The sequence below is a fragment of the Takifugu rubripes genome, chromosome 15 (genome assembly GCF_901000725.2).
Source record: "Takifugu rubripes chromosome 15, fTakRub1.2, whole genome shotgun sequence".
NCBI lineage: Eukaryota > Metazoa > Chordata > Actinopteri > Tetraodontiformes > Tetraodontidae > Takifugu > Takifugu rubripes.
Window position 1 is genome coordinate 9,794,612 of NC_042299.1, and position 11,538 is coordinate 9,806,149.

General features: G+C 52.4%; 1 protein-coding gene across 5 annotated transcripts in view; it reads left to right on the forward strand.

Moving 5' to 3' along the window:
- The window catches only part of rapgef6 (Rap guanine nucleotide exchange factor (GEF) 6), a 63,774-nt gene extending 58,499 nt beyond the window's left edge, over window positions 1-5,275 (forward strand). For all 5 annotated transcript variants that reach the window (XM_011611334.2, XM_011611331.2, XM_011611336.2 and 2 more), the window contains 4 exons: window positions 1,494-1,734; window positions 2,224-2,768; window positions 3,184-3,540; window positions 3,624-5,275. In XM_011611334.2, coding sequence (XP_011609636.2) covers window positions 1,494-1,734; window positions 2,224-2,768; window positions 3,184-3,540; window positions 3,624-3,646 — 1,166 coding nt within the window. In that variant the 3' untranslated portion in view covers window positions 3,647-5,275. The remainder of the gene's footprint in view (window positions 1-1,493; window positions 1,735-2,223; window positions 2,769-3,183; window positions 3,541-3,623) is intronic.
- The last annotated feature ends 6,263 nt before the right edge of the window (window positions 5,276-11,538 follow it).

Sequence of the window (11,538 nt, forward strand, 5' to 3'; positions counted from 1 at the left end):
GGAAGGAGATGGAGAGAAAGAAAGTGGAGGGGAAAGAAAGAGGCAGGACAACAGAGGCAGATCCAGACAGCAGAGCCACCACAGAGCACAGGTAGTCTTAAGGCCACCCAGCTCCAGCTCCAGGGCACAGGGAACAGATGCAATGACTCTCACTGGGTGTGTTCCCAGTCAGCCAGGTGTGGGACCCATGAGTCCCCCACCTTCCTCCCAGCATCATAAATTCAAACCCAAACCCCCAGAGTCCCCCATCAGGACCAGGCTGATGTCACCATTCAGAGCACTGAGGGAAAGGAGCCGGTCCAAAGAGAGACCAAAGGCAGTCCGGCCTCGTTCCCATGGTGGGGAGATAAAGACAGAGGCCCCGCCCTCCTCAAAAGAGGACAAACAGGAAGAGGAGAGGGCCAAGAGGTCGGTCAGCCCCAACCCTTTCCTGTGGCTCTGCAGGGCCAGACACCTCAGGAGTCATACTGTCTGACAGACACAAACATCTCAGCCACCACACGGCAAATAGGAAGACGTCTCCGGGCAACGGTGACACAAAACTGTGTTGTGCTGCCCCCAAATTTCACTTGAGAAACACAAACTCGAGCAAGTGCGAGTGTGGACGCTCCCGTTGCTGCGTCAGCAAACCCACACGCAGCTAATATAAACTGCAGCTGAGACATTCCCATCCTCGTACGTTTCTATCCTGCAGTGTTCTAGAGTCGCATTAATTATGTGCTGCTATGTTCCCTCATCTGTCTGCAGATGTTTGTTAGCTCCAGGATGGATCTTCAGCTGTTTCTGGAATTATATCTGATTCCCCCTCAGAAAAGAGAGAGTTTCAGCTTTCATGTGTGGAGCTGTTCAGACTTGTTGGTGTTTGAAAGTGTTCCTCAGCCTTTGCTGTGATGTCACCGTTCTTCCTTAATTACAGAGAACTGGAGACGCCGACATGCCCAAAGTTTGGCCAGTTTTTGCTGCGTTTCTGTCCGTTTGTGTTACTGACCTGCTGTTAACAGAGGCAGATTTTCTTGAATCGCTTTCACCCATTTCATCCATCGTATTTGTGCCATTTTCATTAAAAATGTGGTTTCAATAGTTCATCCGCAGCTGTGAAAGTGTCCCGCAGTTCTCCGTCCTATTCGAGGTTATTGTACTTCCTGGCGTTTACGCCAACACGTGACCGTTTTGCCACATTCCCACAGTCCCAGTGAAACAAATTGCTCAGCAGATCACTTGTTTTCACCCTAGCTCAGGTATGTCCTGCCATTGTTTCCTTTTAGTCGATATCTAAAACGCTGCATTTGCGTTACCAGGTCTGACCGCCAGGGGGCGGCATACGCACAGCCTGTCTATTATAGTTTACACTGCGATAAAAGCCAAAATCAGGTAGAAGAGAACAGTTGGTAGCACCCAGATATGTCTCCTGCCTTGCTGCCTTATCTGTGTATACACATTTGATGAGCTCTTCCTCCTTGTCTCAGCTGTCCCCTTGCTTGCCTGTCCTCCAGGTTATGCTTTCCTCCCAGCCAGTAAAGCTGACAACCTTTCGGACTCGAGCCACAGCGAGATCTCTTCCCGCTCCAGCATCTGTTCGGTGGACTCCATGCCGGCTCCGGGGCCCGACGACCGTTGCAGCAGCGGCAACAGGACCGCCGCCGGCGCGGCGATGCCGTCGCCCGCCGCGGTCGCTGACGGCACAGCGGCGACGTACACACACTCCAATGCTGACTACAGCCAGCCGAGCACCAGGTAGGGGAACCTGGGGGGGGGAGTCATTATGCTTATGTTTATTAGCGCCCACATTTGCCCTTTCCCCTCCATCAGTTTTTACACTGGCTGATTTTTAATCCGAACAACACTTTTTACTGTCTGCAGTCGCTTTATAGCTGCTTCTGTCTCACGAAGACGCGACTATAAAAGCCGCTGAGACCCAATCATAGCTCCTCTCTCCTGATATTATATCAGCCGCGCCTCCTCCTGTTATAACAGAGGCCTCGTATAACCAACGCGCCCCCCCTGCACCCTCTCGTCTGCCCAATAAACCCAAGTTCTGCTTCATATTTATGGTGGAGACGAACAAATGAGTTTGTTTTAAAAGTCGGCCATATTGAACCGCGAAGCGTGGAATTCGGGCGGGTTTTACGGCTTCACGCATCAAGAGTCGTCCCCGTTTGACCTTTCCGACCTTGCTGGAACGTCAGCGCCGCGCTAATGGTTAATTCCCGTGTTCGTCCGCAGTAACTCTGCGCCGCTGGCGCGAGGCTACGTCCCGCGCGGCTCCACCTTCACCTCTTCCGCCTCCACGGAGGAGCTGACCCCGGACCACGCCTCCCTGGACTCCGTGGCCGACAGCGGCCGCAGCAGTTGGACCTCCTGCTCCTCCAACTCCCACGACTCCTTCCAGAGCCTGCCGCCCTCCTCCTGCCGGCCCTGGGACCACGGCATCCACGGCCACCCGCTGGCCTTCGCGCACCTGGGGGGGTTCAAGCACACGCAACTGGCCGGCCCCATCGCCGAGATCGAGGCGGCCACTCAGGCGTGGATGAACGAGGACGCCGCCGCCAAGCAGCACTCCAGGAACTCCAGCTCCGACCTCTCCAACCAGTCGCGGCAGAGCTGGGCGTCGTCCAGCTCGCTGTCCGACACCTACGAGGGGAATTACGGCACGATAAAGCGGCGAAACACCGCGGAGCATCCCTCCTCGCCAACCAGCGAGGAAGGCGGGCAAAGCACAGACCACGTCTACAAAACTGTGACGTCAAGCACAGAGAAGGGCCTCATAGGTGAGGGCTCGGGTTGCCAGTTTGATTCCCCGTAAACACAGGCGCTCTGCTCTGTGGTTAACGAGAGAAAATAGTGCCATGGCGGCGTCAATAATGTTTACAGTGAAATCCTGCGGCGTTCTGCTGCTTGACCTCAGCAGTCATTTAGCAGATCGGCCGTTAAGGGCAAATTTAGCTAATTAACGATGTGGCTGCGGACAGAGCTGGCGGTTCTGCATGGGGGGGTAGTTTATACCCTCGGCTGCATGTCCCGCTCATTGTTTTTACTTTATTTGGTGCATGCTCATCTTTGTTTTCTGTTGATCGCCACGGCGATTTCATCCTTCCATTATTTTCCTTTTGTTCCTTCTTTTATCCCCCCCCCCCCCTCCTCCACCTCCATCCCTCTCTTCCTTTCCCTCCCGCCTGCATCCAGTGTACTGTGTCACCTCCCCTGCCAAGGATGAGCGTTACCGAGCTCCCCCTCCCACTCCTCCAGGCTACCAGGGTCTGGCTCTGGGGGATCTGGGCCTCGCAGACGCGGTAGTGAGCGGGCCCGGAGGCCTCGGCCCCCGGCCTCCTCACCTCAGGCCCCCCGACTACAGTGTTGCCCTGCAGAGAAGCAAACTGCTGCAGAGCCCCGGAGCGTCCGGCGGCCTGGCCGAGGCCCGGAGGTTGGCCGCCAACCGCCTGCTGCAGCACCAGGAGGACCGGAGCAGCGGCTCCACGCAGGGACACTCCAGACCGGCCAGCATCTGCCTCCCCGCTCAGGACCTGGCGGACAGCGATGATGGTACCCCTCCCTTCACCCCTCCTGAAGTACGGGCACGTCCGGAGCCTCACACGGGCCTCACTTCTTCTTCTCCTGTTTTGCAGATGAGCAGGTGTCGGCGGTGTAGACGCAAACGCCGCCGTCAGGCTTCGGAACAAGCTAGCAGCCCTCCGGCGCCCTCAGAGCACATCAGAGCCCCTCACACCTGTGTGACATCACCGCTGACCATAATGCACCGTGGGACCAGAGCAGGCGGTCACGTGACCCTCCCGACCGCCTCCCAGGACTGTCAGTCATCTCTTTCTACAAGCGGTTTGATTTTAGGGGATTTTTAGAGCTCCGAAGGACCTCCACTCTAATTTGGGTGTCTCTTTAGATGCCTCCCACACTTTTGATCATGTACAGATACTTTTGTGTTGATGGGTTCAAGGCGGGAAGGGTTGGGGGGGGGGGGGGACGTGGCCCCCGCTCGCGCCCCACCGCAGACACACGCCGGTCCCAAGCTGAAGAACAAACGCCACCTTGCCCCCCCCATCGCGAAATCAACACTGTGCACTCGCACCACGTGCACGCCGAACGTCCTGACTCCTCAAGGGCGGCGCGGACCTTGTAAATGTGTTCATAGCGGAGCGGGAGCGACCCGCCTGATATTTTTGTCGTATTTAAAAGCAACAAAACAAGCCAACGGACCAGCGTCCCCGAGCCCGGCCGGCGTCCCGTTCAGAGTCCGTTTTGTAAAGTATTTAAAGGTTCTGCTCTAAATGTTTAGCATCAAATAGTGTTTACCTGTGGTGCAGCAGGGGTGTGACTGGAACTGGACTCTTTCGCAGTGCTTCTTCGGGTGTTTTTTGTTTGGTTTTTTTTCGGCCAAAGACTTGAAATGATGGATGCTAATATATACGCGGCGTACGCGCGCATTTCTACGTCTATTTTTGTGTTCCTTTGCCGTAAATTAATGTAGAGACGAGAGAGTCCTCTATAAAGCTAATTTTTTTTTTGAGTATTTCGCTACGCGGAGGGAAGCCGGCGCTGAGCTGGGCCCGTCTCCTGTCTGCGGGTCTTTGAGGAATCCGAATCCAGCCATAATCCGTGGTCGGCGCTCCCGCCTGTAGCCGTCTGCTGCTGCCTCCTGGGCCGCTGGAGCTGAACAAAGGAGACTTTTGACTCCACCAGTTGGTCCGATGCCAGACCATCTCTTCGCCAACCGTGTGTTTTGTTCTCATTCCTCCTCTTTTATTTGAATCCTTTTTTTTTTTGCACAAGCGCGTTCCTCCGCTGCCCGACCTCTTCGCCAGACGTCAGTATTAATGTTCAGCCTATAAGGATCCGACGGCGTGAACGACGCGTCGGATCCATTTCTACTCCTAAACAGGTTTTATTCGCTGCGTTTCGCGTTGGACCCACTTGGAATGCAATAAAGAGAGTGGCGACCGTCTTCTCGGACGCTTTTTAACGGCATTAGAACGCACAAGGATAAGCTGGGATGTACAGAGGCGCTAACTCGGCCGGCGGCTCCAGGTCCGCTCTTGTCTCTCGCTCGTCGTCGCTGTCCTAACTTATGTCTTTTAGAAAGACACCCTGATTTTACTCATACGCTTTTTATGTATTTTTTACGAGTGATTGTAAATAGTTGTTCTATTTTTGTTGAAGAGAATGTCTAAAAAAAAAAAGAAAAAGAAGGAAAAAAAAAAAGACCTTTTATTTCTCCAAGCCTACTGATATGAATTTGGACGATGAATAAACTGTTCAAAAGAAACCGTCGCGACGTCTTTATTGCCGTTAGCGCTCAGCTCGCTAGCGTCTGACCGCCATCTTGCACCCGTGAGGTCATTGGTGCCAGAGTCCGTCTTCAAGAGAAGAAAGGAGGTCTGTTTTCATCACTCGGGGCCGCAGTTACTGGCTGAACCGGGGCCCCAGGGATGGAACCAGCGCTTCCCTTCTCCAGATGTCGCCCTTCAAGGCTCCGGCGACCTCGGCGGCGCCGCCCCTCGCCGCCATCTGCCGCATTGAGCCACATAGCAGATCCAATCAGAGCTGCAAGGGTGGTGGCACGCTGAGCTCAAGGTCTGGCTCCTTTAATCACTCATTAAAGCTTTAGCAGAGCGGCAGGAAGTCACGCTGGTTACTGAGTGTGACACGCCTGCATCCAAACAACCGTGGCCAGTCAGCTGACACGCGTGGGAGAGGTCTCGGGGAGGAAAGCTGAGGTTTTAATCGATCAAAGCTCAGGAACACACAAACGTTCCCCTTTCAAAGCACCTTTTTATGAAGGAAGTCAAAGATGTTCCCCAAGTGTTGGCTGTGTGCTCCAGACTTTAAGACACTGGATGGATCATTTCTGCAGGACGGAAGATGGAAGAGGGAAGTTTTTGCTCATTCCAACCCCAAACTGCTGCTTTCGGACAGAATATTCCAGGGTAAGTTTAGCTCCAAGTGGGAATCGATCAGAAATGAGCGGAATATGACACACAACTTCAATTATACATTACAAAGGCTGAAAGAGCCCCACTGGAGGGCAGGAGGGGGAACTGTGTGTGTGTGTGTGTGTGTGTGTGTGTGTGTGTGACTGACTTTGAAGTTGTGACTTTGTCGGGAGCAGGAGGTGGGAAAACGGGAACTTTACCACCTGAGGGTTGTGTGAACACGGGGGGCTGCTAGCAGATTCCCGTCTAAATGAAAATTTATGAGGTGAAACAGTTTGGAAAGTTTATTGTCACCAGCACCGATGCTGCCCTTGAAAACACACACGCCCACACACACACACACACACAGACCTGTAAACACACACTCTCTGTTTCTGTTGGGGTCACATACTTTTTGCTGTTTCTCCTCAAAAGTTGCGATGTTTCTCTCTCTCTGGTGTCTTTATTTTAGGTAAATACTCGTCTCCGATATGATAAATGGCTCCTCAGCAGTGAGCCCTAACCCCTATGCCGCCCCCTGCTGGTGGGTTAAATCAACTTCGTCTCTTTTGTGGCATTTATATAAGAAAAAATGTGACTTTTAGTTAATTTCTTCATTCCAAAAATGCCGCACACTTAGCTAAATGTTGCAGTTAGCTATTAGGCCAACTGTAAGCTAGCCGCAGTGCTAACATGCAGGATTTTTTTTTATTATTAGAACTTGAACCCAGCCTCTGTCTTTGCACTGCAACTGCACAAAGTGTCGACTTTATCTTTCTCTATCGGGGTCAAAGGTCAGATCATGATCAACGAGGCCGCCTGGAACACCGGCCGTGTCCGACAAAGTCACACTTGTACTTCGTCTTCTCGCTCTTCACCTTCCCCTCGTGCCGCCGGCGGACTCTTGTGCCATTTTTCACCGAAGCTTTGTGATCTTTCGCCAGGCGGCGCTAAATGTCGCCCCCGTCGTAACTTTGGGGGTTTCCAAAAGCAATTAAAAAAGCTCGGATACGTCAATTAACACGAGCAAAGTCGGTCTCACGGTGTCTTTTCTTTAATTCAATGAGAATCTGCGTGATTACCGTCTCCTGCTGTTTAGGATCCTTTTTCATTCTCACTCTGAAAGTGTGGGGAATGTTATTGAAGCGAGTTTTGGTTGTTTCGATCATTGGCACTTTTTCTGTTAGCTTATTAGCATTTTCAAGGGAATGTTTTGATTTCAGGTGGTGAAAATAGAATTTTGCCTTTGCTGGAGACCGCTACCATTTCTGTCTTCTATTCAGGGTCAAGGTGTTGAGGATCCTTCGCCCCCCCACCCGCCTCCACATCTGTGGATTATTAGTAGGGCAGGGTGTTACATGTTGAGGTGAGCCCCCTCTGGGTCACTGTGGCCATTTGTCACTGGACCGCACGGCTTCCAGCAGCTCGTAAAGCGCTCCAGGTCAGCGTCCTTGCATCTTTCCGTCCTCAGCAGCGGCGTCGCGCTGATAAATGACCCCACAGGACGGACGGCCAATAATAAGCCCTCTCTCATCCCCCACCGGATGATTTGTGACTACCTCAGGAGTTTTTAGTTCCCTCTCTGCTTTTCCTCCTTTCGCCACCTGTAAAAGCCTCAATTAAAGCCAGCAGCGCTCCTGCGGTTCTACCCGCCGCCGCCAGGGGGCAGTGCAGCACAGCGGGAATCGCTGTGTGAGATTTGTGAAAGAAGGCCACCGAGGAGGGGGCGGGGGGGGGGGCAGATTTCCCCGCCGGAGACTGGCCCTCCTATTAAGGTGCAAATTACCATCATGTTGTCCTTGATGGAACAATGCGGGCTGAGCTTTGCGGAGGTAATGATTATATCTGCCTCAATTGTCTTTTCCGTGTGTGCACAAGAGTCCTCTGTTAATGCTGCTTCCTGAAGGGCTATCACCCCCCCCACACACACACACACTCGGCTTTAATTGTTGCAGTCCATGGCTGATTTCCTCTGTTTCTGCATTATTTAATTCCGTATTCTTCTTCTTCTTCCTGTCCTCTGTTGACGTGTTTGTCAAAAAGAAAAAAAGTCTTTCAGAGTTGCGTTCCTCCCCGCATAACAAACACGGCCTCTGAGCCCACACTCGCGCTAAAATATTTAGATGTCCACTCTGGATAAAAGGATCAGCATTCAAAGGCAGCTTTTCTCCAACACTCACGCACGCTCGGAGCGCACGAGGAGACGGACGGAATAAAAACCCAACGGCGGCGTCGCCCTGTTGTAGCATCAGCAAGTTCACAGCATCGCTACGTCTCTTTCAAGGTCCTCTCGTCATCCTTGCTTTCCTTTACGTGCACGTGTGTGGGTGCGTGCGTGAGTGAGATGGAGACTGATATTAAATGGATGCAATCTCTCCTCCCTGAATTCAGAGGCAGTTGTCGCTTATCATCATTACCATCATCATAATCTGTTTATATGCACAAATAATCTCTCCCCGTTATAAACTTTCAAGGTCGACCTCATACACACTGTCTCTCACACACACGCTGACACACCCACACACACACACACACGCACACACACACACACTCCCGCTCCGTCCTTGCTTCAGAAGGACAAAAGTGGCTGAGAACTGGAAGGGAACCTCATTTTTTCCGCCACGTGCGCGTGCTCTTGCACTACAAGCTACATAATGAGACCCAACATTTACTATTTACTTGCAAAGTGAGGACATTTTGTCTGGTCCCCACAACTTGAGAGGTCTCTGAGGGGTTAAGCCTTACACCTGTGTCCCCACTCCCCGTTCTCTGCTTGTCTGCATCCACATAAAGTTTGTTTAAAGGTCAATCTCAGGGTCGAGGTTAAGCATTTAGTCCTGATGGTCAGGGGTCAAAGACTGGATCAGGTCTATGGACGTCCTGGAAAAGGCAGCAGTACAGGAATGTGTGTGTGTGTGTGCTTGTCCATGCGACATAGTGAGGACCATAACAAACATTTCTCTTTCCAAGGTGAGGACATTTTGGGGACATTTAAAGTTAAAATAGGTTAAGATTAAGGGGGTTGAGGGAAAGGCATGTCCTCATAATGGTTTGGGTTCTGGGAAGTGTCTGGGGAATGGATGGAAAGTCTCCACCAAGATAGAAGTGTGTGTGTGTGTGTGTGTGTGTGTGTGTGTGTGTGTGTGTGTGTGTGTGTGTGTGTGTGTTTGTCTGTCTGCAGGAGCGGCGAGAGTGACAACCCCGGAGGACCCGGAAGCTGGATCAATGCGGAGAAGAAGAACAGAAAGTTACTGACCAACAAAAATAATCGAGAATTCTAAACTCCCCCCAAAACTTGAACCCAAACCTGAAGGACAGATTTAAACTAAACAGCGACAGGAGTCACTAAAGGGTGTCCTGGACATTCCAAAAACTAGGAATGTTGTTGGAACAGAACACAAGCTGCAAAAAAAACTAGAGTTTTACAAGTAACTTTGCCGAAGACGGACAGATGGAAGGAGGAGGACAGAAAGGAGGGAGATGAAGGGAGAAAATGTGAAGCCGAGAGAGTGTCGGAGGGAAAACGGGAATGCCCCCCACTGAGAGGGGAGCCGCGGCAGGAGAGGATGACAGAGGTGACGGGGGGCCCGTGGCAGGAGGCCCCGCTTCTGAACTAGATGTCAGGAGAGATGGAGCAAAAGTGCGAGGGAGGCGCCGCGATGATCCAAAGGGCTGCGGGAGAAAGAGAGCGAAGGATGAAAGGAGGAGAGGAGAGAGAAAAGATGAGGTCTGACTGTTATATAAGATGAGAACTTACACTTTTACTCTTTAATCCTCCACAAAAGGCACCCTATTGTTAAAAAAACCATTTAATTTAAACACAGGTGTCCTGGAAACCTCTGGAAACGATCGTGTGTGTGTGTGTGTGTGTGCGTGTGTGTGCGTGTGTGTGCGTCCGTGTGTGTGTGTGCGTGCGTGTGTGTGTGTGTGTGTGTGTGTGTGTGTGTGTGTGTGGCAAAAGCTTGATCCAACATTCTGGGTCAAAGTAATTGTGTCGGATCAATGCGGGATCCTGTTTGGGACCACCTCTCCTCCGGGGGTCACGAGTGTGACGCCTGAGCCGAGTAAAAATCGCTGCAGGGGGGTGAAGGGGGGAGGGGTGTGTGTGTGTGTGTGTGTGTGGGGGGGGGGGTAGCCGCGTGCAACAAGCTGCTATTCTGGGCCGCCACTGACCACGTTACAGGAGGGACGGCGTTGGACCTCGTCTCATGCGGGTGCAGATGAGAGTTCGGTTGCCGCGCTGTCCTTAGCAACGGTCCCCTCTTCTGGTCAGCACGGGTCACCGCGTGTGTGAAGATGGCTCCGCCTCCATGATCAAGTTTTAACCCTCGCAGATTCGATGGTTCTGCTCCAGGTTGAGCTTTGACCCAACAAACGTTCAGACAGATCTGGTGACATCTGGTGGTGTGAGTGGAAACTGCAGGGATTTCGACGCTCCTCAGGGCTCAAAGGCCAGATTTGAGTGGATGGTTTCCATCTCTATTCACAGGTCAGCGTCAGAAGTAGACACAAAGTTCCAGCCCTCAACACGGCGGGAACTTTATTGTATCCGTGGAGGGGTTTCAACATTCAGCCCCGTGCTTCCACCACCCCCAGCAGGGGGTCTGGAGGAGCAACGCCCCCGAAGGTGCCCGGGGTCACTCAGACTGTGACCTGCATGGGCTCCATAACCTGAAATGTCATTTTAAAGGCTTCTGCGCTCGCCTGGTGTATCTCTTTGCGCTGGTTTTTCATTCAGATTCGCAACTCTCAGGTCTTTAATCCCCCCGTCCTCCCGACGGCGGCGGCTAAAGCGGCCCCTCTCCGCGCCGGCTGCTCGCCGATGCGAGCTTTTCTCTGACATTTCCACACAATCGATATATTGTTTTGGGTGACATTTGCAAGCACCTCATAATTCTGCGCGGCTACAGTTTTAATGGCTTTGACCACAAAGTTAAACCGGTGATCCGGACGGCAGAAAAGCTCCAGACGCAGCACGCCGATCGCACCCCCCCGACGTGCACGCGCGTTTCATTTCGGCCGAAACCCTGCAGTCGATAGCTGCTCGCGGGGCCCTTCGAAGGAAATTAAAGCTTGACCTTGAGTTTGCAAAGGTGGCAGCAGGGCTTCTAATGTTGGCACAATATGGACCTGAGGACCTAAACCGGAGCGACAAGTGGCAGTTGGCATCTGCACGTGGTTGCCATGGTGACGGCCCCTTCAAAATAAGCCGCTGGGTGTTTTATGTTTGCCAGGCTGCGTTTGACTTTGACATGAATTTGACTAAAAGTGCCAAACGCTGCGGATCTTTGCAGGAAGCACGAGGAAGCTCTTCCGAGCTCGCGCGGGATGACGGAACAACAATTAGACAGCTACTTCTTCTCCTCCAGCACCTCCGAGGTGCCAAAACTATCACATCCTCCGTGGCCTGACAGGTGAGGACGGCGGCAGGAGCCGGCAGACGCTCAGGTGGGTGAGGTGAGATGGGGGGGGGAGGGGGGGGAGTGGTGAATGGAAATAATTAGAAAATAAAGGGGGGGAATCAGAGTGGAGAAGAAGACTTGAAAAAGACATCAGCAGTTTGTTGAGGCCCCAGGAGTGTGTTAATATTCATGACCAATTCCAGAGCGTAAAAGTC